This window comes from Mesocricetus auratus, unplaced genomic scaffold (assembly GCF_017639785.1).
Source record: "Mesocricetus auratus isolate SY011 unplaced genomic scaffold, BCM_Maur_2.0 Super-Scaffold_100013, whole genome shotgun sequence".
NCBI lineage: Eukaryota > Metazoa > Chordata > Mammalia > Rodentia > Cricetidae > Mesocricetus > Mesocricetus auratus.
In genome coordinates, this window is record NW_024429196.1 from 37,782,460 (window position 1) to 37,810,176 (window position 27,717).

The 27,717-nt window shown below is 39.1% G+C and overlaps 2 protein-coding genes across 8 annotated transcripts in view; one reads left to right on the top strand and one right to left on the bottom strand.

Moving 5' to 3' along the window:
* The window catches only part of Ero1b (endoplasmic reticulum oxidoreductase 1 beta), a 39,116-nt gene extending 18,540 nt beyond the window's left edge, over window positions 1-20,576 (top strand). The window contains exons 7-18 of one of the 6 annotated variants that reach the window (XR_005880770.1): window positions 2,783-2,903; window positions 2,998-3,044; window positions 5,583-5,594; window positions 7,634-7,660; window positions 11,430-11,522; window positions 11,667-11,913; window positions 12,566-12,635; window positions 13,336-13,422; window positions 14,663-14,796; window positions 17,783-17,839; window positions 18,932-19,392; window positions 20,250-20,576. Coding sequence is in view for 3 of the 6 variants with exons in the window: in XM_040755602.1 (XP_040611536.1) it covers window positions 2,783-2,903; window positions 2,998-3,044; window positions 5,583-5,594; window positions 7,634-7,660; window positions 11,430-11,522; window positions 11,667-11,913; window positions 12,566-12,635; window positions 13,336-13,422; window positions 14,663-14,796; window positions 17,783-17,839; window positions 18,932-18,983 (947 nt within the window). In the remaining 3 variants the exon portion in view is untranslated. Of the gene's footprint in view, window positions 1-2,782; window positions 2,904-2,997; window positions 3,045-5,582; window positions 5,595-7,633; window positions 7,661-11,429; window positions 11,523-11,666; window positions 11,914-12,565; window positions 12,636-13,335; window positions 13,423-14,662; window positions 14,797-17,782; window positions 17,840-18,931 lie in introns of all 6 variants that reach the window. The other 5 variants (XR_005880769.1, XR_005880771.1, XM_040755602.1 and 2 more) reach the window with 5 other exon arrangements.
* Gpr137b (G protein-coupled receptor 137B) overlaps window positions 20,446-27,717 on the bottom strand; it is a 34,687-nt gene continuing 27,415 nt past the window's right edge. Inside the window, exon 7 of one of the 2 annotated variants that reach the window (XM_013114651.3) lies at window positions 20,446-20,816. In XM_013114651.3, the coding sequence (XP_012970105.1) occupies window positions 20,804-20,816 (13 nt within the window). In that variant the 3' untranslated portion in view covers window positions 20,446-20,803. Of the gene's footprint in view, window positions 20,817-20,966; window positions 27,690-27,717 lie in introns of those variants that run through there. The other variant, XM_005071789.4, reaches the window with a different exon arrangement.

The following is a 27,717-nucleotide window of genomic DNA, read 5'->3' on the forward strand; positions in this document are numbered from 1 at the left end:
GTGTATAAGCACTTGCCTTGCAAGCTCTAGCATCTGGGTTTGAATCTCTAGCACTCACATAAAGCTGGATATGGTGAACAGTAGGAGACCTTATCTCAAGGTAGAGGCAAGGTTATCCTCTGATCTCTGTGCTTAGCATGGTCAAATAGAAAAGATCGCTTTGTAGAGGGAAGGAAACTTTCAGGGAGTGGGTCATAGGGGTTACAAGCCACACCAGTGTAAAGAATACAATTTCTGTTTGAATTAGTCAGAATCAATGTCATATCTAGCCTGAGTGAGGGGAGTATGGCCATGACACCACTGGGGGAATTAGCTGCATTGCTCACTCTGGACAGAAGGAATTCTTTATCAGTGTGGGTTGGGAGTTGAATAGGTTTTTCAGAAACTATCAGAGATCTTGGGGGATTTGTCAACTCTGTATCTGTGGCACACTCTCAGGTCCTCAGCACTTGAACACAGGCTCTGTGGTTGTCCAGGACACTGTCCTTCCTAGCAGCATGCCACATTCAGCCATTAGGTAGCCTGCCAACCCCCTTGCATAAGTTAACAAATCCTACCATTTGCATGATTTGAAAAAGTAGTAAAAGATTTTTAAAATGAAGGAAGATCAAGAACAAAAGTTTTATTTAAGGAGCTCTTTCTTTAATGTAAGTTGGTTATACACTTAAAAAATTTTTAAAAATACTTTATTAGATGATTTGTGTGTATATGTGTGTGCGCGCACACAACTGGTGCTTATTATCAAACTCAGGGCTACATGCATGCTAGGCAAGTATGCTTTCACTGAGCTACATTGCTGACCTACTTGTAAATCATTGTGGTTTGATGTCAGGATCTCTTTCTTTTATAGTTCTTGAGTGGGTTTTCCCGTGGTGAGGAGGTTGGTGCTATTCCTACCCACACATTCATAGCAGACCCTGAATGTGTTTAATTTCACAGTACACACTCAAAGAATGTGTGTGTTTGTGTGTGTGTGTGTATGTATGTATGCATGCACACATGTTTATATCAGAGAATACATGGATGATATTCAGTGATGTTTGAGAAGTTTTATATATAATTGAATCTGCTTTAAAGATGAGTTTAAAAACAATTAAAATACATAACTGGGGCTGGAGACATGGATCAGCAGTTAGGAGCACTGGCTGCTCTTCCTGAATATCTGGGTTCCAATTCCCAGCACCTATGTGGCAGCTCACAATTCTCTGTCCATTTTGTTGCAGGGGATCTGATACCCTCTTTTGGATTTTGGGAGAACTGCATACATATGATATGTAAACATACATGCAGGCAAAATACCCATATATAAAATTTTAAAAATGAAAGATAACAGAGGTTAGAAATAAATGAGGCAGGCCATTCTGCTCCTGCTCTGGCCATTGCTCCCTTGAAGTGTACCCAGTAAATTTGTCTTTTTTTCTACTCTGGAAAAAAACAGAAATTACATAATAAGTTTTTAACAATTCTTATTATTTAATTGCAAAAAAGAAAAAGTAAACTTTTTTCTTCTTACAGTTTGTGTTTGTAGGTATTAAAAAAAAACCACATCTTCTGTTCTTTATTGAAAAGCTGGCTCCAGAATTGGATTATGACTCGTCCTTTACTAGACCCAGGCATGCTTATTTTAAAAAATTCCTCTGTGTCACTCTGTCAGTCTGAGCCCCTGACACAGTGACAAGAGGAAACAGAACAGTCAAGAAATTTGGACTTGGTTTATGTGAACAATCTGTATCCTGAGATTTATAAATTTATTTTTATTAGATATGGTTAAAAACTGTTCAAATTAAAACTAGTAACCTTCACAAGTCCCTCTACCACTTAGCTACTTCCTGTATATTCTTAGCCTTAAGAGCAATGTTTTTAGAATCCTCATGACTTGAACTTTGATTTTTTATTAGGATTTTTAAAATTAATGATTTTAATTCAAATTAAATCACTTGTGTTTGTATATCCAGTTGTAACTTATTTCCTGTGCCTAAATTTGTGTAGTACAGTATCTTTGTGATTAGGATTAGAGATAAGGTCTTGCATTCTGTAAAATCATGTTTCCATTATTTCTGCTATATTCAGTCTATTTAATAATGACAATTTTTTGTTACCTTTATATTCTTCCTATATCATCTTAGCAGCAGGTAGGCCTCAAGGGTGTGGGTCACGTTGCTAGTTTCCCCTATGATTGTGGGGCTAGTAGTCATTGAATATCTAATGAATTTTTTTCAATGACAAGTACACTATCAGGTAGGAAAAGAAGAGGAAGCTTGCTGGGCAGTGGTGGTGCATGCCTTTAATCCCAACACTTGGGAGACAGAAGCAGGTGAATCTCTGAAAGTTTGATGCTATCTTAGTCTCTACATAGTGAGTTCCAGGACATCCTGACTATTACACAGAGAAACCCTGTCTCAAAAAAAGTTTAATGACCTAATTATTCTGTAAAGAATAATGGAAAATTATTTGTAATATAAGATGTAACAAAATAGTGTTTCCTAGTCTGTGTTGAGATAGATAATTATAGAAATAAACTTTTGTTCCTGGGTGGTTATAACTAAGGTAGAGAATGTTACATTACTTGAGTGAACTTTGAGAAGCCAGAGAAAGGAAGAAGTTGTTCTTTCATCTCTGAGTAATTTGTCTAAGTTCTACAAATTTAGGGTCATGTGCGGTCACAGGGGTTAACCCCCAACAGTGTGAGCTGGAGGTGACTTGAACCAAGCACTTCTCTGGTTTGGGAGTCGCTGCTTTGTGAGTGGTGATATTGAGTGACCTTCCCACTTGTTCCTGGCAGATGAACGCTCTCCTGCTGCACAATATGTGGACCTGCTGCTGAACCCAGAGCGGTACACCGGCTATAAGGGCTCCTCGGCTTGGAGGGTGTGGAACAGCATCTACGAAGAAAATTGCTTCAAGTAATGGTCAAAGGAAGGGCAGGTGTCTGTTTCTGTTGGGGAAGGTGATATATAACAAGCCAGACTTTCACACGAGCTTTGTACTCTTTTCCAGGCCTCGCTCTGTGTATCGTCCTTTAAATCCTCTGGCACCCAGCCGAGGTGGGTTTTCCATACATTTCATGCTTTTCAAATTGTAGAAAAGTAAATCAGCAATTTTACATTTTGCTTAATTTTAGTGATTAACACAAGCATGAGTTGATAGGATAGATGTCTACTGGAGCGCTATGCTAGGTCCTAAACTAGGAACCTGGTGTAGGATAAATGAGAAGATGTGAGGGATCAGTACATACCTCAGATCTCCTGAGAAATTCAGACTCTGGAGGGTCAGGTCCTGCCCCACAATAGTAAGTTAAGAAGTCAGAGAATAAGGACCCAGTCCCCATGTTTTTAAACACTCCAGTTCAGTGATTCTTAACCTTCCTAATGCTGCAACCCTCTAATATAGTTCATCATGTTATTGTGACCCTCAACCATAAAATTATTTTCATTGCTACTTCATAACTGTAATTTTGCTACTGATACGAATTGTAATATAAATATCTGATACGTAGACTATCAGATATGTGACCCCTGACCCACAGGTTGAGAACCACTGTTCTAGTTGATGATGTGCAACCCAAAGTGGAGAGTTGGGGGGTTCATCACAGCTTCTCCACAGTGCACATGTTACCTGAGAGCCAGGTAAGCACACAGCACAAAGAGGCTGGGCCCCACCAGAGACCTATCTAATAGGTTCTCTGAAGTGCCGACCCATGCACCATACTCTTTCTGCACAGGAAGGATGACGAGACTCAGGCTGCCATCCCTCAACACTGCTCCAGTCCCTTCACTGTGCCACAAAGTGGCCAATTACCAGATGACCATTATGTGTTTGTATAATAAGTATGAACCTGAATTTTACATTAAGTTTAGTTTACTTGATTGTAAAGATGGTGGCAGTGTTAGCTGCTGTTGTCACCATATAGAACCTCCATGTTTGAACAGAACTCTTAGTCCACAGCACATGATACTAGAGTTGTAGTGTCAGACACACTTCCTACTGTAAACACATAGCTATTTAAGGTACATGTAAGCTAATGTGCTGTTCATTTGGTGTAGCATGCTGTGGTTAGTTAGTGGGGACATCTTCATCCTCTTATCTAGGAGCAGCTAATCCCTGGGATTGCCCCTTAGCTGACCTACCTGCCATTCTAGAGTTTAGACCAGGACTGAGTTAGAAAGTTGAAATTTCTAGATAGATTTGTTCCTTCTGGCCGGAGGCCCAAGTAGATATGGAGTGGTTGAATGTAAGCAAAGCTTTTAGATGATGGCTCTGTCAAGGTGAAATGCTGTTCTCCAAGCTCATTCTGAAACTGCCTGGTAAAAATTGGGACTGTGAGCTGAATGGTCATGACTTCTTATTTTTTGTCTCTTGCTGTTTTTACATAACTTTAATGTTTTCAACCTAAATGTCTTAACTACACAAAATGTTGTAAAAATTGACACCATGGAAGCTGTATGAAGGGCAATTAGGATATCTCTTTCTGTTTCCTGTTATAGTTAAGGCATTTCTTCCGACCTTTTATGTGGTTACTTTGTTTCAAAGTAAAAAATACAGTTGTTTGTTTAACAAAATATGTCAAATCCAAAGAAACACTTTGTTTCCATTTCCCATAAATTAAACCAGAATCTGCTGCAAAGATGGGGGGATAAGAAAAGATGGAAAAGACTGTTAAAGATAAGCCAAGGTAGTGAGAGTGAGTACAGTTCTTCTGAGCTGCTAAAGGAAGCCGGCAGCTCTGGCTGCCAGGTGGGCTTAAAGCTTAAAGGGTTCTCTATTGATATGGTGGAAGAGGGCTCTGCCTGCTCAGCCGTTTGTTCCACTGTATTCCTGAAGCAGTGTCAGCTCTAGGCTTCTATAACTATTATTCCAAAAGTCTTTGAGCAGCAGAACCTGTTTCTGAAAAATAAACTTTCCCATCACAATCTGCCAGGCAAAGGCAACAAAGGCGAAGAGCAGTGGAGTCAGCTCAGCGTTTGGGGCTCTCCACCCCAGGAGGGTGTCCTTGACCCTCTCCTTCAGGCTGCCTGAGCAAGAGTAATCTAGAGAAGTACCCAGTGTGGAAACTATCCTGGCCACAGAGGTGGGGTGGGGGTGGAGGACGGGGAGGGCAGGGGGCTGAAGGATATTTGTATGTTTGATAAGGACTGAGCCTACCTACCTCTGGCCACTTCTGTTGCTTCCTGTGCTTAGAGATGGAACCCAGGGCCTTGTGCACATTTAACATTTTAGCACAGTTACATCTGCAGCTCCCCAGAGTCACTGAGCGGCCACCCCAACCTAGCACTGACCTTATAGCCCAGGCCTTGAACTCAGTGAGTGACTCTGCCTCAGCCTCCCAAGTGTCACCAGGCCCAGTTCCTTCTCCCTTCTCAGTTTCTTCCTGTCTCCTAACTCCCCCTGCTTGTGTTGTAGAATGTGGGAATCTTGTACTCTTTGGCCTGCAGACAAGGCTCTTATTTGCAAGATGCCTGCAGTAGTGATCAGAGTTTATGGTATAGTGAAGTTTAACAGTGAGGATAAATTGTGCATTAACATTAGCAGGGCTGGAATCCTGAGTAAGGCATTTTGTAATGTTTTTCTCTTTTCTCCTTTAGGGAAAGATGATGGTGAGTTGAAACTTGTGTTTACTTCAACCATGGAAGAAACTTTTTTATTATTAATTTTTGGTGTTTTTCTGCTTTTCACCAAAAGCAGGTGGCTTGGCCTATTTTTTCAAAATGAATGATGAATGGTCATCAAAAATGAAATTTTTAAAAATAACAAAGTTGTCTTAAAGTTAAAAAAAAGCATAGAAACCATTTTACCAAAATGTTTAGTATAGAAAGTAGGACCACTTTCTGCATTTTCTGTTAACAAAATCTTGAAGGTTGGTGATAAAGACACTGCTGCCCTGCTTGATGACCCAAGTTAAATCCACAGGACTCATATGATGGAAAAAGCGAGCAGATTCCCTTTAGGTGTCCTGTGACTTCTGCACACATGCTGTGACATTCATGAACCCCACCTTCCACTCACATACACAATGAAAAATAATTTTCTCTAAATCTACATGAAGATTTTGAGGAAATGTAGCAAAGTTATTTTTTATCAGAGAGTTTGTGACTTTATTTACTGCCTTTGAAAGTTACATTCTGATTTTTCAATATAGTGCTTAATCTCATGAAGACTATTTACTAGGATCTGGCTATGAAACAGCCAGAAAATTATTTCAGTTGCTGTCTCCTTACCTGTGTTCAGTAGTATTATGCAGACTGGGAGGAGGCATAAAATGCACACCTTCCCTCTGTGAGCAAAGAATGCCCAGAGGAAAGCAAATGTAATACACAGCCGACACAACATTCAGAAACTCATACACAGCACCCCCAGCAGGTGTAACTCAGTAAAGGGTGAAACAGAGCACCTCATACATGATGGGACATGATGAGAAAAGCTGCCTGGAAGAAGGGGCCTTTAAGATGAATTCTGAATTAAAGGAGTGGGCGTAAGATCAGTAGAATTAGCTAGTGTAGGCTTGTCGGAGGAGATAGCATGAACCTGAGTGCTGAACAGTAAGTCAGTGTGTCCCTTGTGACCTGTTTGCAGTGGGAAAGACTGAAGTCAGCGAAAGGGATGGGTTAAGAGGCCCATTTTCTCAGTCAAATGGGAGCAGGCAGTTTAGATTATTTGAGGAAGTGAGATAGTAACAGTCCTTAGCCAGGGTGGATGGAGTGGATGACGGCATAAAGTTGTCTGCTGTTTTTGGGTGGCACTCAGGAGGCAGAGGAGCTCCTACAGTTTAGCCCTGAGACTAGGCAGTGCCTCTGTGGGCTGGGTTTTCTGTCATTCTTCAGGAAGTACAGCCACACGCCCCTTTCTTTCCCTCCCTAACTCAGAAGAACATTATTGAGCCAGAAAGGGCTCTTCTCTCATTTAGTAACAAAGTTGTATACATTTATCAGCAGTGTTTTGAAGCAAATTTCAAACAAGATTGGTGCTGTATGTATTTATTTACATACTTAGCTTTTTTGTAGCAGAAACACTTCAAATCTCTCAACAGTTTATAAGAACACAACAATTTGTTGCCAACTCTAGTCAGCACGCTATATAGTAGACCTCAGGAACTAACTGCTGCTCTGGAACAAGCTGTGTTTCTTACCACTTTCCCCTCCGTCCCAAGGACATCTTAGGTACTATACAGATGAGTCACAGCCACTCTAAGCAAGAATTACATTGAAAATTATCCTCTGAAATTTACTCCTAGATAATTAAGGAAACATACCTAGCTTTATTAGATTAGGAAAAATTGAGTAATTATAATTTAATTTCTGTATTTGTAGTTTGATGGTAATTAAAAACTATGATTGATTGTTAGTTACCTCAGACAGATTTATTAACTGTTTCCTTTTGCATTTAAACCTTCAGGGAATAAGATGTATTTTAGCATTTACACTGAAATGTTTTATCATATATTTTAATAATTAAAATATCTGTAAGGACACTCTCCAGAGTTATTTAAATTATGTATGGGCTTTTCTAGAAACATATTCTTATTTTACTGTTTAGTCTAAAGGAGTAGATATTCTTGGAGGTAGTCCTCAAGTGACCTGAATTGTTGTTTATACATGAATATTTAAAATATTTTAACCAAATTCTTTTTTTTTTTAAGGAGAATCATTCTATACATGGCTAGAAGGTAAACTTTTTATCTGTGGTTGTTTATACAACTGATACTTAACAATATTTGAAATAAAATAACATGGTTTAGTTTGTTATATTTTGTGGTAAAATTACGTGAAAATCTCGAGGATATTGGGCAGCCAAAAAATCAATACCGAATGAATATATAGGCTACATAGGTTATTAGGTTTTCCTAACTGGCTTCTCGGTGTTAACCTATGTTATCCACATTTTATTAGTTAGCAGCAAACAAGTGTGCTTGTAAAGTGGAGATGTTTCCCTTAGTAAGGAAGCACTTGTGATGTGTAAAACAAGGCAAAGTGAATTAAATACAGAGGACTCTACATATATACCCATGTTCAATATAGCCCATATTTATCTAATTAAAATTTAAAGCAATATATTTTACAGTATATTTTTTATTCTTAATATTTTCCATATTAGAAATATAAAATGTTATGAATTAAAAACTCAATGATCTAGGAGTTTAACAGCTTTGGTTAATAACTGGGAGTATGATGCTCTTGAAATTATGCTATACTGTTTTATAGTAGTGAAAGATTAGCAAGTTGAGTGATAGAAGAAAATCAATGTTTCATGGCCATAAACTTCCAGCAAAGTGTTAAATTTTGAGTAGTTGATTCTGTTAGTTGTTAATTGACTGTGTTTCTTATGAACATAATTTCTGTTTGTTGTTAGTCACTTTTATGTATATATTGGTAATTTTCAAGTGAACATGTATGAATACTGTTGTGTTGGCAAATGACCTTTAGTAGAAGATTCATAACTTAATAAGTCTACTCTAAAGATTGAGCATCATGTAAAGTAATTAAGATTGGGCGTCCAACATTTTAACACAGTGACATGATATTGGGGTCTGCATACTACTGGGCTGCATTTTATAGATATCCTCATGCTACACATGAGCCACAAGTTGGATACTCCTGATTGAGATTCAGAGAGTAGACACTTGAATGTTGATAATGGAGGAGAATGGAGTCTCTGTGTTTGACCTTAGGTACTGTGCATCAACTACTCTACTAGCTTCTTGGAGTTCCTGAATATGAATATGTGGTTCCAGATAGCCCTTCTAGTCACAGGAAACTGGCTGTCTCTTCTGAGATTTTTTTCCTCACCTGGATCTCGAAAGTGACAACTCTACTGCTAGTAGAGTTGATTCCAGTGAGACTTCCTTGAAAACAGCCAAGAGATATTCAGATGCAGAACAGTTGTCCATGACAGTAGAAAATCTAGCACTCGTGTGAGAAACATGTTTACATATATTCAGTGTCTCCTAAACCAATTGTTGAAAATTAATTTGAATGCCATTAAATCTAGAAGAGATCTCTCTACATTGGGTGGTCTAATTTGCTATATGTTATTAGAACTAGAAGTTGATGGAATTGCTTTTGTAGGATGGCAGTATGGCTTTTTGTGTTGTTTCAGAGCAAGAGGTTGCTCTCCACAGGCATAGACCCTCCCACCCACTTGACACCAGGCTGGGATAAAAGCTCTCCAGTACCTCCACCCAGTGTTGTCTTATTGGTGCAGTCAGTTAGTACATCTTTGATACCAGCATTTTGTTTGAGGTCACCCAGTTCACAGAAGCAAGTTTCCTCTCCACCTTCCTAACTGTACCTGCCCTTTTCCAGCTTACAGGCTCTGTAAGCTTTGCAAATAGAAACTCCTCTTGGTTTTCCAGGCCCTGGTTTTTAGGCTTGCGAATTTTCATAAATTTTGCTTTACTTACAGAAACATTGCTTATACAGGTAGGTTGAAAGGAATAGAAACTGGACCTCAAATTTGACCATTTTTCTTCTTGATTATATATTTAATGAAAATTTTTCTTGAAGTTAGTACATAATATTTTAGTAAATATCTTCATTTTATTTGTAGCCCTTGTTACCGACATTTAAAGTTGGCCATATGCTTTTTGGAGAAAGCTACAAAAATTTAATCTCTGTTTTGGTCTTTACAACATTTTGAGTTAGAGAATGATATCTCAATAGTTTTTCCTATTGAGGATGTTTGTTTCAGAGCCATCTGGTAAGACATAGAGTAAATAATGATCTGAGAGCCCTGGATAAGATACAGCAGTCAGCCACATAGTCACTCCTATATTAAAATTCTCCCAGCATATAAATGAGATTATACCCTAATGTCCACATTTTCCCCAGTAGGAAGTGTGTTTTAAAAAAAAACCTGTTGGGTGCTAAAGAAAATGCATCTAACAGATTTCTATTTAGAGGTCCTAAGAGATGGTTCTGTGGTTAAGAGTGCTTTGGGTTTTTTTGTTTAGTTTAGTTTAGTTTTTTTGTTTTTGTTTTTGTTTTGCAGAGGACATGAGTTTGGTTCCTAGCACCCACATGACAGATCACAACCATCTGTAACTCCAGTTCCTTGGAATCAATGCTTCTTCTGACTTCCACAGGCACATAAACACAATAAATATACATATATGCAAACAAACATCCATGCACTAAAGTAAATCATAATTTATATTTCTTATTGTATATTTTCATTTTTTTACATTTCTATAAGGAATATTAATCAAAATTTTTATTGTGGCATAATAAGTGCAGTGTAAAGCCATGTTAGCCTGTGGTGTTTTTTTTTTCCCTGGACTTTAGTGCTGAGCTCAGGGTCATGTGCATGCTAAGCATATTCTTGGTTACTGAGCCTCACTCCAGTCCCATCTTAGCCATTCTTAAGATTACTATTTGGTGGCACTAAGTGCACTTACAATGCATATTACTATAAAAGAAAATCTTACAGGGTAGCAGGAGTAGGGTAGGATTATGGGGTTATTTGGTATTTGTCATAAGTTTTGAGCAGAAACTTGTATGGGTTAAGGAAGCTATATGAAGTGATCTTGCATCATGTCCTTGAATTCCTTATGGTGGGACTTGTAAATACTCAACAGATCTGTCTCCCCTCCCAAAAAATTCCTGGGAGTCTTTTTCTAGGTTTTATCTCTTGTACAAAGAGTGATACACCATTAGAATAAGAACATCACAGGGAAAAAGGCCCTTCTTTCTCCACCACAAAGTAGATTCAAGGAAAGAACAGAGGGAAGGTATGGGAAGACACAGCTATTGCTAAGGCAAAGCAATGACTTCATTGTTGTTGTGTTTAGTACATTTTTAGTCTAAACAACAGTCTGTACAACTGCTTTCTGGGTAGCCTAGGAACTTGGCAGTTGCATCTAGTAGTATCTGGGCCACCTTCCAGGGGCAGATCTTTCTGGATAGCATAGGAAGTTCCCGACTGCATCCACTGTGTTTGTGTATTAAGTTTTAGTTATTCTCAGTAGTCGATTCTGAAACAGGTATCTTATTGTTTTCTTGTGAGAAACTCCATCTGATTGTTTGTATATTATCTCTTGATTTGTTTTTAATGCCTGTTATTTTTAGCTGACAGAAACTTTATACATAGAGATTTATGTTGCTCAGTGTTTCAGAGGATTCATTCCATAGCAGCTTGACCCTGAGCTTGTGAAAAGATCATCATGACAGGGAATGTGTGGCAGAGGACAGCTACGAAGACTGGAAGCAGAGAGTGACAGGAAGAAGCAGACATGAATAATATTGCTCTTCAGGCCCTGCCCCCACCACTAGGCCCTACCAGAGCAACAAGCATCCCAAGCCTAAGCTTGCAGGGACACTGCATATTCCAGCCATAACAGTGTTCTTAAACATTAACCTGAAACCCATGTAATGACTTTTTTGATTAAATATTCTATATCTGATGGGTGTGGGTTCTTTTTCCATATTTTTCTTGAATAGGTTTGTGTCTTGAGAAACGAGTCTTCTATAAGCTTATATCAGGACTTCATGCCAGCATCAACTTACATCTGTGTGCAAATTATCTTCTGGAAGGTAATCAGATTTCTTAAATGGAGACTGGTTTACTTCTAAGATATGCTAAAATGTGTTGGAAAGTAAAATACATATTCTGTAGAGCAAAACAAAACAAAAAAAACCTTTAATACTAAAAGACAATATATTTCTCTTTCTTTTTAGAAACCTGGGGTAAACCTAGTTGGGGACCTAACATCAAAGAGTTTAAACGCCGCTTTGACCCCGTGGAAACCAAGGGGGAGGGTCCAAGAAGGCTGAAGAATCTATACTTTTTATACTTGATTGAGCTTCGTGCTTTGTCAAAGGTGGCCCCTTATTTTGAGCGCTCAATTGTTGATCTTTACACTGGCAACTTGGAAGAAGATGCTGATACCAAGACCCTGCTGCTCAGCATCTTCCAGGACACAAAGTAAGACTTGGCTGTTAGTGTCCTGGAATCCTCCAGACATTAGAAAAGTGAGATGCAGAGCCGAGGAACATGGGAGCAAAATTACTGTGGTAGTTCTATAGATGCTGAGTAAAAAGCCTCCCTGAAGCTTGGCTGCAGAAGTGTTTGCGCTTGAAAATAGGCCACATATATTTTAATAAAGAACTGAAGATTTTATGTAGTGTTGAAATGCTCTACCAATTTGGTATTATTTGTTACTTCTTAAACTTGCATAGAGTCATAGTAAGTATATAGTGAACACGTAAGGTAATCTTTTAAATCATCCTTAGTCTGTTAAACACGTCCGCTAGGTGCTAAGACAAACCTGAAAGAAAAGGTTTGAGGAAGGACCTAAAAGTAAACTACATATTAAAGTATACAAAAATATTGAGTGTTGGCATACTTGGAGATTGCATTTCACTTTTCAGTAATTTTACTAATCTCCTTAAGATACTGCAGTGTTATAAATTACAAAGTCATATGTAGCTTGTTGCAGTCTTATTAGTATATATGTGACCTGTCATCCTCCTACATTATAAATAGCAGACTTTAAATATTTGTAGGGCTACAAAATTCTAGTAGAGCTCTAAGACAGGTACTTGGATTTTTCATTGTTAACTTGTCATTTCATCAGGTCCTTTCCCATGCACTTTGATGAGAAATCCATGTTTGCAGGTGACAAAAAGGGGGCCAAGTCATTAAAGGTAATTGGGGGCATTGTGGAAGCTATTTGTTGTGTTTTCTTTTTCTTTACAGGGTTTCTCTGTGTAGTTTTGACTGTCCTGGAACTGGTCTTGTAGACCAGGCTGGCCTCCAACTCACAGAAATCCACCTGCCTCTGCCTTCCAAGTGCTGGGATTAAAGGTGTGTGCCTCACATCCTGACTTGTTTTCATCTAATTCATCCAAATTTTTCCAGTTGTGCAACATTTTGATGTTAGTATGATAAGATTTTGCTATAAATTGAGATTATTGCTTGTTGATTACCTATGTCACAGTGTGGTATTAAAGAGTGATTTACAACTGGATCTAATCTAGGGCCAACATTCTGAGTTACATTTTACATTAGTTACTTTTTCTGTTGCTGTGAGAAAATACCCTAACTAGATTTAAGAAGCTATTCAGCGTAAGCCACAGCTCAGTTCTTACAAGTAAAGGCCTCACATTGTTAACTTTCCAGCCTTTTGTTAAGTGCCTTGTCAGTAAAATGGGTTCAATAAGCACAGTGAATATTAGCTTCTATTAATGTCTGTTGTTTTAATGTAATATGTTGTATACAAAGTCAGAATTTTTAGTGCTAAAAGCAGCTAAAACACTTGTAAACTTCAAAACTTTATTTTATATATGTAATTCAACCAAGTGTAGCTTAATTTCAAATCTAATTCCAGTATTTTCTGCATACTAGGAGGAATTCCGGTTACATTTCAAGAACATTTCCCGAATCATGGACTGTGTTGGATGTGATAAATGCAGATTGTGGGGAAAATTGCAGGTGTGTATGTTGTCTTTTCTTTTCTGCTTTACATTTTCTGCTTACTTTAGTTTTTACCAAGATTTATTTTTTGTTCAATAAATTCGTGTTTGGAAACAAGCAGATCCCAAGTGTGGATTTTCTGTATTGTTAATGAAAGAAAAATGCTACTAAATTGTGCTGGAGAGTCATGAGCAAGGACATTTTTGTATTCTGTGTCTCAGTGCCATCTTAGATTCACTTTTAAAGTTGTTTATGGATAGAAAAAATATACATACATACATACATACTGAAATACCTAAGTTCTAAACATCAAATTTTAGACATGGTTTAAGTGGTGAGACTGCCTAGCACAAAATACAAAAGTACTGTAGGGTAGGCCTTAATCTTCAGTGTACAGAGGAGTATTTGGTTTTTGCATCTTATTTTATTTCAAAGATGATGATAAGTACAGAAAGTCAAAATTAATTTTTGTTTATGTGGGTGTTTTCCTTTTTTTCTAAGACAGGGTCTTGCTTTATACTCAAGGCATCATCAAATTTGTGATCTTTCTGCATCAGCTGGGATATACAATGCTGATGAGATAGGATTATTTTAAAGGCAGTTGTGCTTAAATAAAAATTTAAGAAATAACTTAATGTAGGAGCACCTTGAATACTCTTGAAACTTTGAGTTGCTAAGGGTTGTAAATGGAACAACTGTGTTTAATGGGTCTGGGGTGTTGAGGCAGAGCAGGGTTTGATCCTCTAGAACTCCAAAAAAGTAGTGTTTTCAAGATTATAAGTCATACTGTTCTGTTGATGAAGACAGGCATGTTAGTAATCTGGAACAGAAACACATTCAACAAGCATCAGATTGCTCAAGTTTTCCTGAGCAGTGTTGTTGTTTGTGCATGTGATCTGTGAGGGAGTAGACACTGCTTCATGCATAGTCCAGCACTGTGTTGTAAAGCTCAGTTCATAGGGCTTAACAAAAGAGATTATTTATCTTGTTTTTATTTAGGGGTGTGTGTGCGTGTGCGCGTGCGTGTATGCGTGCACGCATACGTGCACGCACCTCTCACACCCCCGCAGAGGCCAGTTAGAGGGTGTCGGAACTGGAATTACAGGTGATTACGAGCCACTGGATGAAGAGCAGCAAGCATTCCTAGTTGCTGAGCCATCTCTCCAGCTCCCTCTTACAGTTTTCAGTGTCCTTACTGAGAGCAGTTCTTCATAGTAACTATTGTGTAAAGTTAATTGTAAGTTTATATTTTCTTTAGACTCAGGGTTTAGGAACTGCATTGAAGATACTATTCTCTGAAAAAGAAATCCAGAAGCTTCCAGAGAACAGTCCATCTAAAGGCTTCCAGCTTACTCGGCAGGAAATAGTTGCTCTTTTAAATGCTTTTGGAAGGTAAGAATTTCACCTGTAGCAAGACCTGACAACCTTTGCCTTGCACGTTTCAATATGCTACAAAGATTGTGTCCCTCCCCCTCCAAAGGTATGCTGTGTGTGATGGCACACTCTCAACACCAGCCTGAGAAGTTAAGGAAGGCAGCTCATGAGTTCAAAGACAATCTGGCCTATGTAGTAAAGAGTCTCTCTCAAATACAAAACAAAACAACAACAAAAAATGTCATTGATCAGTGTGGTCTCCAGTCTGACAGTCAGTTCTCTGTCAGTCCCAGAGAGAATTGATAGTTTCCAGTATCAATACCTTTCAGTTTGGTTTCTCAATTTCATGAAGGAAATAGTATTCTAATATTCTCTTCTTTAGCTGGCCTGCTTAGTACGGTAGTAGACAGAAGGGAAATGTGATGGGGAAGGTAGTAAAAGACATGACACCCTTTCTCTTCTTTGTATTGCCTAAGCTGAGAAGTCCTCTCCCATACATTCCTACCCCATTTTGTGATATATACATATATATATGCATATATACACTTATGAGATACATATATATGAGATATATACACATATATATCAGAAAAATAGACACACACACTTTGTTTCTTATATCAGAAATGGTTTTAAAAAATAATCTGAATTTTCTACAGAGAAATTTATGCAGTGTTGAGGATTAAAGAGAAAAGGAAAGGAATGGTAGAAAATAATTTGCTGTGTTGTAACAGTAAGGTAAAGTAAGTCAAATCATGGGAGAAAGTTTATTTTTAAACTGGACCAAGTGACAGATTAATGTGTATGTGTTATTAGTGTGATTTTAAGTTCAAAGGAGACTATCACTTAAAGATAACTTAGATATGTCCCGTCTTAATGTCAAGCCTTCGCCTATTTCCTTCACACAGTTGTTTTTATCTAGGCAGGGATTTGCTCTCATGCAAGCTGACCTGGAATTCAGTGATACTAGGGTGTGAGCTGCTGTGCCCAACTCTTCTCTGTATGTAAAGATAGTTTTGCTAATTGAGATGCAACCCCCAAGTTAGCAGCTGATGGTGTTTTACATCTCTGGAAACATTCAGCCTACACATTTTTGACATCTAAAGAAAAATAACAGAAAAAACTAGGTGAAATATTAATTATTTTAAATAAAAATATCTTAAATAACTTACACATTTTAAGCTCAAACGAAATTAAATTAAGAAAGGAAAAATTAAACTGAATTTCACTGGCTCTCAGAAATGTCCCCTTTCAGCTTCAACTTTATCTAGAGCCTGTTTTCCCTCTAGGGGGAGCTGGCCAGGAAAAAGGGTTTGGAGTCCTGGGATCCTGGCTTCCTATTTGCTGACAGTACAGCTCAGCAAACCTTGGCTCCCTGTTCAGAACCCACCTGCTAACTGGGTGTCTTAGTTGGGGTTTTTATTGCTGTGAAGAGACACCATGACCACGGCAACTCTTATGAAGGAAAACATTTAATTGAGGCTGGTTCGCTTACAGTTTCAGAGATTCAGTCCATTATCATGGTGGGGAGCATGGTAGTGTGCAGGCAGATGTGGTGCTGGAGTAGTATCTGAGAATCCTATATCTTACAGGCAACAGGAAGTCAACTGAGACACTGGGTTAGGTATCCAGAGCATAGGAAACCTCAAAGCCCACCCACAAAGTGACACACTTCCTCCAGCAAGGCCATACCCACTCCAACAAAGCCACACCTCCTAATAGTGCCACTCGCTGTGAGATTATGGGAGCCAGTTATATTCAAACCACCATACTGGAGATCCTGGAAAAGTACTTGTTTTGAACCTGGTTTTGCCTAAAATGTAAAAGCAAAGTTCTAGCTACCTTTTGTTGTTGCAGTCTTTAATTGAGTATGTACACTTGATGTATTCAGATCATTGTCTGGAATCCCCTAAGCTCAATAAACAGAAACTCTTCAAGTACTAAGGTAAAGAAAAAGAGTAGTTAGTAGTGTACACTGTATCACTAGACTGTAGAAGAGAAATACTGGAATTGTTACATTAACACTGAATTTGTACATAAGTAAAAATGAACTTGTAGGTTTTTCATTTCTTCCCAACCCAGAGTTTTATTTCTGGCTTGAGCTCTTTATTCATTGAGCTAGTAATCACTTACACAATGCCATAAATGTGACTTCCTGTTGTGTAGGAGACAACATATATTGTGAGCCATTCATGGCACTGTTTCTATTACTCATTTATAGTCTTCTTGTTAATGTCTTGTTTTCAAGACATGGTTTCTCTCTGTAGCCCTGGCAGTCCTGTAATTCACTATGTAGACCAGGCTGCCTCCAAACTCAGTGATTCATCTGCCTCAGCCTCCTGAGTGCTGGGATTAAAGGCATGCACCAACCACTCCTGACTTTCATCAGTGGTCTTGATATGAAGATGAATTGGCTTTTTTGTCTTTCTAAGCAAGTCCAAAGAACCAAAGCCTTTTGATTTGTCACTTTTTTTTTTTTTTTTTTTTGGTCTTTTGAGACAGGGTTTCTCTGTGGCTTTGGAGGCTGTCCTGGAACTCGCTCTGTAGACCAGGCTGGCCTCGAACTCACAGAGATCCGCCTGCCTCTGCCTCCCGAGTGCTGGGATTAAAGGCGTGCGCCACCAACGCCCAGCTTTTGATTTGTCACTTTTTTTTTAAGATTTATTTATTTATTACATATATAGTGTTCTGTCTACACGCCAGAAGAGAGCACCAGATTGAATTGCAGATGGTTGTGAGCCACCATGTGGTTGCTGGGAATTGAACTCAGGACCTCTGGAAGAGCAGCCAGTGCTCTTAACCTCTAAGCCATCTCTCCAGCCCTTGATTTGTCACTTTTAATAGGAGTTACAGCATAGCTCTTTAAAATGGAATTCTCAATGTTCAGTGTTTGGTTCTTTTAGATTTTTGTTTCTAGGTTATATAGTTTAAGGGTCCCGTATCAGCTATTTGAAATGTGTGCACATTACATCAGCACTAATATGTACTTGTTTTCCCCCTGTAGACTTTCTACAAGCATAAGAGAATTACAGAACTTTAAAGCGTTATTGCAGCACAAGAGGTAATGAAGACTTTTCTATGTCTCCGTAGACATAATGGACTGTGTGAAGCCTTTTAGCCTTGGACATTGAGCAGAGAGACTAAGTGTCTAAGACTTCAAGAATTTTGAACTCTTAAAGAGAAAATTCAAATGTTCACTTGAATATTTATGATCCTTAATAGAATATCAACTAGAGATATTTATAAATGAAGTATATACTTTATAATTGTAAATTATACTAATCCCATGTTTGTTTCACATTGGTTTTGTTTGTATTGTATTACCCTTCATTCCTAGTTGTCAAACTTTAAATGACTGTGTCTATCCTGAGAAGACTATTCAGTCTGTTATAGAAAAAGAACTGGGGAACCAGTGCTGCCTAGGGCTGGTCTCAGTGACAGAGATTTGTCAATGCTGTAGTTAGTGTTTGAGCCTTGCCTAACACTGTGTGTCATCTTCTGTAATACAGGGCTGTCACTATAATGAATAGGCCTTTCAGTGACTAGTGAGAGAGGTTCTGGATGACTTCCCAGGACTTCAACCATTTAAAATATTTAGTTGCTGTTGCTGCTTTGGTTTTGGCCTAAAGGGACCTGCCTTGGTGAAGGTGGGTAAGTGTCCTCCCATGCTCACTTGGCCAGATGTCCTGTGTACACCAGGCTGGCTCAAGAGTGGAGTGTCCTTTACCTAAAGCCTACAACTTCCCTTCTTCTGACTTCTCTCTTTGTTCCTCTCCTAATTATAAACATTTTCAATTATTTTATGAAAAGCCCTATTTATTTAATGGATTGTTTATTCACAAAATTTGAATGGGATTCTATGTGTTTATAATGCTAATTGCATTATACACAAATTTTGTTGTTTTAAAGTAAGCATTTTCAATATTTGATTTTGAACACAATCTATGCAATCCTCTACCTCTTTGTGTAATTCTATCTGGTGAGATGTTTCGACACAAGTGTCACCACCCCTGCCCCCTCCATCTTCAATTCATCCCAATTCAGCTGTCCTTGTTGTGACTTAAGACAGTGGAGGACTTGAAGGCCCTAGACGGTCTTTTCTAAACCTGGAATTTAAAGTTTTTAAATATTTTAAAACTCGGTTCTTTTAAAGGTGGCAGTGGATAATGGGATTACTTGAAAGGCTTTTGTCTGTGTGGAAGTAATGGGAGTCCAAAGTCTTGCTTCTCCTTAGATTCCGTCTTTCTGAAGTAAACAGTAAGTGCTCTTAAACCCACATCTTATCTGCCAAAGTCTGAACTATGTTCCTTGTACTTCATGGTGTGTGCCAGATTATTGAGTTGGTTCATTGCGCTTTCTCAATGCTTTGTCATCTACTATGGAGGTGTGATGGGGACTGAGGCCTCACTAGTTTGTTCCCCTCCTAATTTCTAACCTTTATAAACTTAATGTTTTGTTGCTAGTGGTGAATTTTGTAGGTTGATTATTTTTTTAGGTAGGATTTCAGTTTTCCTTTTTGTTTTTAAAGAGTTGCAAGTGTTACCATATGATGGGAGTGGACCACTGTAAGACAAAAGTCTACAAAGTGAATGCAGTGACCTTGCTACTACATCAGTAAGAAGTGTTCTGTAGTGTCCCTTTAGAATGTAAGGAAATGTGAAAATTTTGCACTTTGTCTATTTTTATTTTAAATGCAGAGGTCATTTTTGGTAATGTCACTTACCATTACTGTAGTTAGATGCTATTGTTTTAAACTATTTGCTTAAGGGAAAAAAATCTTCATTTCTACTTGCTGACTTTTTCTTAACTGTGATTTGTTTCTAGCTTAGGACATACAGTAGTATTAAAGTGTAGTCTAGGAAGCTGAAAAGATATGGTTAAGTTAGAATGTACTCATGGTTTTACTGGATTTCCTCAATAAGGGAAGTATTTGAAGTTGACATTTATTGGATAACTTTTACAGTCATTAGGATTATGTGCACAGTCTACATTTCCATGATATCTGAGGACTGTAGAGACCATAGGCCATTTGCTGACCCTGGTGATGAGTGGTCCTTAGGAGGCTGTCTGCCAGTTCTGTTACCAGTGCTGGGGGGAAATGTGAGCACTTCTTACACAGTTGGAGTACTTGACAGCCGAGCAGCAAGATGTTTGCTGTCTGTGTCTTATCATTTACTGTGCAAATCTAGCACCTGGCAACAAAACTGACGGAAATGATTACACCTGATGGCATAATCAACATTAAGAAGAGGAAGTATTTTCCTTTGGTGGCCTACATTTATTTTCCTTTAATGGCATCTGTGTGAGACAGGTTATATATACTAAATGGTTAATGTTCAGTATTCCTCCTGTTTTGATTATGTGGAGCTGGAGCCAAAACCAGACCTCAGTTTTGAAACTTGACAAGTCAAATGTCGGACCCCTGTATTGTGTGTATGAAATGCTGTGCCGTATTTCTCAACTCTGCCCAGGTGCCACTGTCTATAAGGAAGGACAACTGTGCTGTTCTTCTCAGCATTGTGTTCAGCTGGACATCTGGAAACAGTTCACAGTAGGCCTCTCAGCAGTTTGCAGACTGAAGTTCCCGCAGAAGCCATAGCTAGTCACCAAAAGGCTCAGACCCAGGTACACAGTGTCATGGAAATTCCTTAGTAAAAGCCAAGCACAGAAATCCACATGTCCTTCATTTGAAATGACATCTACAGGTACAGCTTTGAGTTTTCTGAGCAGAATTTCAAATAAGTCACTGTTGTACCCACCAGAATCTTGACCATGAATTAAAATACATGTTTCTGCAATCTTTTGTTGCTTTTTTTCCTTCTCCATTTCAAGGAAATGTGATTATAACTTATGAATTAGGGAGAAAACTATGTGTCTGCATAGTCTGGTGGTGGGGAGACTCTTCTTGTAGTCACGATGGCAGGAGTTGGCAGCCTGTGCTGAGGGCTTCTCACCAGCATACTAGGTGGTAAGTACTGTTGTTTGCTAAAGCATGAAAGCAGATGGGTTTGAGTGTAGTCACAACTCAGTGGTGGAGCCTGAAAGAGACCCCAGAATGCATGACTCAGAGCCTCTCCTGATAATGCAGGCCATTTGTGTCGTTTTTGTAATGGCCTGTTTGTTACCATTCTATCAAAATGTAGCAACTTTGGTATCCTTGGATTTGGATTGAGCCAGTAAGCTTTTTAAAAAAAGCTTGTTTTATTTGACTTTCTGAATAAGTGGTACATTCATATGATTAAAAAACACATTTTATGCCAAAAGTACAATGTTTTCCCAACTTTCCACAGTGCCCACACATACCTCTCCCCTTGACTTTTTGTACTTCCAAACATACCTTTTTTTTTTTTTTTTTAGTATGCCAACATATACAAATATAAAGCCTTATTTTTCTCTATCTTTACTTGGAGTGACATCACATACACACACACACACACACACACACACACACACACACACTCTGTCTGCTTTTTATCACCAAATATTTCAATGGCCACATATCACCAGGTAGCTTTTTCACTTTAGTGGTTGCTTGGAGTCCGTACTATGGGCTGTGCCCATTTAGTGAGCAGTACCATTCTTGGGCATTTGTGTTGTTTCTGGACCTTGTCCACATGTCATGTCCCGTTTGTATATGTACATTTCTACAGTAAGTATTCAAAAGTGAAAGACTGCACACACTTTGAGTTTTGAGAGGCACTGACTCACTCTGCCCTGCACAGAGGCTAGTTCAGGTTACACACCGCCTACAGTTTAACTGTGCTTGCTCACCAACATCATCACCATCAGATGGTATTCGAATGCTAGAGTTGGACATTCTGATAGAATGTAAATTTAAAATAACTCATTTTTTGCCTAATTATAAAATGAACAACTTTTAATATATGAAGGAGTCTACTGACTCTGCTTAGTGGTCTTTGTCCACTTTTACCACATGGTTATTAGAACCTCACCTGTTAGGAGTATTAACCCTTCAGGTGTGATGAGTGGCATATTCTTCCAATGTGTTATTTGGCTTTGCTCTAATGGTTTTACCAGGCTGTTTTATGGTCTGATTTACCAGTTCTTTGGTGATTTTTGTTATCAACTCATAGACTGTCTTCCTCACTTCAGACCAAGACAGTAGTCCACTAGTATTTTTTTTTCTGAAGTATTGATGGTTTTGCTTTTTCATTTTAAAATTCTGATTCTTTGGAATGGATCCTAGTACAAAATACATGTTAAGAAACCAACCTTATTTTCTCTGGAGGGTAACCTAGTTGTTCCTGAAGAGCCCATCTTTTCCATGACTAGTTGGAGACTACATGTAGGCACGACAGATCTCTTGATATCTTTATGCGTTTAGCTCTTTACCTAGGTCCTGTTCCATCCCATCAGCCCATTTTCTATATGTGCCAGTAGACATTGTTTTAATTAAGTAATATTTAATATTAGTCCTCTGCCTTTTGTTGTGATGATGTATATTATAAAAATATACATTCTTAGAGACTGGACTACAACTTTTGATGGACCTCACAGCCAGAGTCCATATACTCTGAGGTCACTTATGACTTAAAGACTACTATCCTACTGTATACTCAGCTGTTTGTTTAACCAGCTTTTTACAGAACATTGTTAACAGTTACTTGCCCTTGGAATTCCCAATGTATAGCTATAATTTTAAGTTATATATTCCTCCATGTCCTTGACCCAGAGTAATGCATGTGTATGGATCAGTTGCTGAAAACAGCAAATACAGAAGTTGAGAACAGTCTTCTAAAATGAAATCCACCATAAATGTTGGACACAACATTTGAATATTGCTTGATAACAGTATTTCAAACACTATTGTTTATCTGGGTCAGTTGGGGTTAATTGGAGTCTGACTTAATCCCTTGTAGACCTCTGTTAAAGATTTGTTAAGTATCATTCCTTCCCCATGTGATGCCTTCTGTGCTTCTCAATAAGAGCAAAGCCCTTTGTGAGAGATGCACACAGGGATTGATTTACAAGACAGCCTTCAGGCAGGTACAGATTTAGACTGATATAACAGACACATAGGATGGATGAGGACAGAAGACACAGGCAGCATGAAACAGAAAATTCAAATCTGGGCTCACTCTTGGTTAAAGGACACTGAGGGGAGTGTTCTTTCCTCAATGTGAAGCCAACACATGATTTAATGGTGATTTAGCGTTTACTATTAATGTGTCCAAATTGACCACATCCTCCTTTTGTTTTTCCTAGAATCTGTTTGATTCCACATGAGCTTTGAAAAATCCTTATAGCATGACAGAATGCTGTTAGACTGTTTTCTTTTTGGGGGGGAGTCTCTCTCCCTGTCATTACTTTCAGGGTCTTGTGTGTCTGAAGCTGACCTCAGATTCCCACTTCTAATCTTCTTCTCCAGCTTCCAGGTGCTGGGATCACAGGTGTAAACAATCATGCCCATTTTACACTGTGCTGGGGATTAGACCCAGGGCTTCCTACATGTGGGACAAGCACCCTGCCTACAACTACATCCTTAGATGTGAAGATACTTTCAATCTCTTGATATCTTTATTCTTCTAACTCGGCCTCACACAGGAAAAAGCCTTTTAGACCTTAACTACCTGGGGTAATTCTGTGAGTGCTCTCACTAAATGGAGCAGTTCATAGAGGTATGACACAGCACCCATGAAGTCACAGTTCACCTTGTATGACAAAGTCCCCAAGAATGATTTGGGGCTTACTTTCAAAATTGGATATCTGCTAGAGACTCATAAGTGGGGGAGCCCTTCAGCAAGTGCTAAACTTGTAAAAGTGCAAGTGCAAGTTACGTAAGGGCAGCTATGAAAAGAATGGAATTTGGCTTTTTGGGGGTCTGGAGATATAGCAGTGAGTGAAACAAACACTACTGCCATTACACAGCTCAGCCTTCCACAGTCCAACCAGATTCCATTCCACTTATAGTAAGACTGCACCTGAAGACAATACCACTGAGGCCATGTGCCACCTAAAAATCTTCCCAGCAGTACAGGTAGCCTCCTGATGCTGCCAGCATATTGACTTGGGGAAAGCCATCTGACAGCTACCAGTCAGGGCCTTGCCAAACCATATTCTGGCCATTCTGCCTAGGATACACCTACAGACAGCTGGGCAAAGCCTTTGACAGTCCCTTGCCCTGGAGACTTGAAGCTGGAATGGGGCTGCTGAGTTTATTTGTAGGGAAGTACATGAAGACACAGCAGCTCTGGAAAGGCACTGTTTATCTGAATGCATGTACCTGTTTATGCTGTAGTTAGGACTTGAAGAAACACCATGATTGGGAAGAGATTAATGGGTGTCAGAATCATATGAACAAGTGCTGGTAGAAAGGGAAGAATTTTGAGGCTCATAAACTGAATAAAGTGGGCCTCTAAACTCCAGTTCTAACTAGGCTAAAGTTTGGGGACATATCGTCTATTCAGAGTATAGAAAATCACAATTTGAGGGTTACAGATGAGGCTTAGGGGAAAGGCCACCACTGGTTAAGATAGCATAAGAAAACAACAGGGCAGATCAAGGTTTGGAGAAGGCAGTAGTGGATGTCTGTAGGAGCTGCCAACAGCCTACATTTGGATCCAAGAATCAGAAGCTGAGATTGCATGAGTCCATACTGAACATAGAACCTACCCGGGGCAAGAAGGAGGCAAAGGTATGGGAGCCCAATAGTTTGGGGCATAGTAATGACTACAGCAGGTACCAGGTATTTTGTTCTTTGGGAGAGGGCTTTTTATGTCTCTACCAGGAGCTAAAAGGAAGTTAATGTGTGTGATCCTCTCTTTATGGTTTCAAATCCAAACTCATGAGAACCCCAAGTCGGGTACCATACAGCAAAGACACCCAGTAGACACTGAATTCATGGCCTGTCTTTACAGTCCCATTTAAGAAATTTTCTCTTTGTCTTACTAGCTTATTTTTTGCTGAAAACTCTGACTTGAGTCTGCTCCTTTTGGTAGCTCCCAATCTGGTCCTGTCAGATGTTGTGAATAGCTCATACATCTTTGATAAAGTGGGAGTGGACACTGGTGTGTTTCTGCACCAGTCTGGATCTCTGCCCCATAAAAGTAAAAGTAGGATTCTTTTTCTAAAATAGTTGGCTTGTAAATTTTGATAAATTATTTATAACCTTATAATAGAATAAATGGGCTGGAATATATGTAGCTCAGTGGCAAAGCATTGTTTAGCAGCTAATATAAGGCCTGGATTTGATTGCCACTGTGCAGGTACACATACATATGGGCACACAATATTCTAGTAATACACTCTGTAGATCCAAATGAGTTTCTCATGGTGCTTCTGAAGCACCTATAGTGACTAATGCTTCTTTTGCTCTTCATAGGGGTCCAGTGTTGGGTTCAGCAATATTGTCCACTAAAAGCAGTTGAGTTTTAGTGAGGGGGGAATTTGGGAGCCACTAGGGTCTACCTGATCTACACAGATAAACATGGGACAAGAGCAGCTATTATGACTATGTCTGACATAGTCATGACAGAGTTGGCAAGAGCTAAGGATACATACAGCTCAGTGGTAGAGCACTTGCTATATGAGTAAGGTCCTGGATTCCATCTTTGCTACAGCCACAGAAAATAAATGTGACTGGCATGTATGCTGTAGTAACTTGTACTTCACAATTCATAACACTTGGATATTAACTGTCTAAAGGAATATGTGCCAATCAGGGATAGGTATGAACATGGCTTGGCCAGAATTCTTAGCTGTGTGTGCAAATGACTCTCCCAGCAGTCAAAAATGTGCTTGTTCATCTCAGAGTATTACTATAGTCCAGGCTGGCCTCAAACTTGACCTGGTGCAAGGATTGAAATCATAATACCATGCTTGGTCCTGTGCACTTTAAGCTTTAATATTACCAGGGTTTTAATTTCATGGTGTTGTAAACGTGAGCTTTTCTTTCCCTGGGTTCATTCTAACACATTAGGAGCAGTTTTGTTAGCAGAGGAAGTAAGGGAGAAGGCTCAACAGTGACTCAGACCTCCTTCCCTGCATGAGAACCACAGCCACCGTGTTTATATTCCAGCCTGTGGTGACCAGCATCTGAGGTATAACCAGTGAAATTCAATAGACATGTCATTTCGTTCTTTCCAATAAATAAGTACCTGACATGAATGCTGACAACTTTATTGTAAAAGTGCATCATATAACTTGTCACTTTATGCTGGGTGCCTGTTTTCTTACAGACAATGACAAACTATAAAGTGTGCATGTGCTACAAAACGTGTGCATACAGAAGTATCTTGATGACGCTGTGCTTTTCAGAAAGCCTTGCCCTTGGCTGCGGACAGAGATAGACATGGTGGAGACAAGGACACGGGCTGTGGGCACTGGCTACAACTGTCAAATTGTTGCAGGTATAGCGATAGACACGCTGTTTTAATACACTTTTATTGTAAGCTACCTGTGTCGAATTTGCCCTAACAAGTAACTATTTTTTTAACAAATAACTATTTTAAATGGCTTGTAACCCAGATGCTTTCTCATACTCAAAAGCAAAGACGTGGTGAGGGGCTATGCAGGGTCAACTTTGTGTTCTATGCAATGAAAATCCAATTGCGACCTATTTGAAACTTGGAATCCCAATCTTAAATACACCAAAATAGAGAGTGGGCTTGTACCTATTAAATCCCCAAGATGGGTAGGACATCAGGAGTAATGTGTGATGTGGGCTATAGCCTGTGAGAGAGACTTGTCTTTTGACTCTGGTGACCAGATGATGCAGTTTGTGAGAAGCCAGAGCACCCAGCCTCCAGGATGGCCATTTTGGTTCCAGAGTGTGCACGGGGAGCCCTAAGATAGCACATGGGGATCACTGTCTGGAATGCTCTCTGTCTGAGGCAGGGGTCCTGCTACCACATAGGCAGAGCCCATTTTTTCATATACACTATGTCAGTCTCATACAAATCACAGGCATGTTTTAGAGAAAAGCTGTCAGGGTCCACAGTCCTTTAGCTTGAGGGCCAGAAATATTTATTGTTAACACTCTGTAGGGACCTCTTGGTTAACTATAGTAAGCACTGGCTGAGTCAGGGAAGGCAGTCTTGCCATCCTACTGAGGTAGTATTCCGTTATACTGGGCTGAAGAAAACTATACAAAATGGCTACCCACACAGCCAAGGCAGCTGCATAATGTCAGTGACTACATCTTGACAGCATCCATTTGTTACTGGAGGGCTTATAGTAGTGCTCTTGGATGAAGAAGCACCAGACTTTGGGCAACGTTCAAGAGAGACTACTACTGTGGAGCCAGTTATGTTCACACTGGTTCTCTGCTTCCTGTTAACCTTTACCACTGGAATGGCAGCTAAAGGAGTTCACCAGTGTGGTGCTCACAATCACAGTGACCTTCAGAGGTAAGGATTGAAGAAACTCTTTGCCAAAAATCTTTAAACTATTAGACCACGTATGCTATACGTTTTAAAGTGAATTATGCATGAAAATCTGTGCAAACTACAACATACATTGCAGTAACAATCAAGAAAAAAAACCTAGTATACTTTAGCATTAGTATTTAAGTTATATAAAATACATCTTTATAAAAGTACAGAATCTCTTTTAAAAGTTTAAATTAATACCCACTGAAATAGCCAGGCTCTCTGCTAGTACTAAAGTGAGAGTTTATCACTCTAAATTATTGCTTAGTCCTATCTAGCCATGAGAAAGCTATAGCAAAAAACTGAAGTCCTGTTTCATGAGGAAAAGTGCCTAAAAACTCAGCTGTCATCCAGTCTGTCTGGCTGAAGGTTTTCAACAGAGGACTCTTCCTTAGGACTGTTAGCTGGTGCTACCCTTGGCTTGCTTTGTCTGGATCCAAAGTGGAGTCTTGTTGCAAAAGTCCTGCTTGCACCAGGGAGCTGTTACTTTGTTGTCCCCAATCATAGTAGTCTGGAGCAAAACTTTAAACAAACAAACAAAACCAGTTCA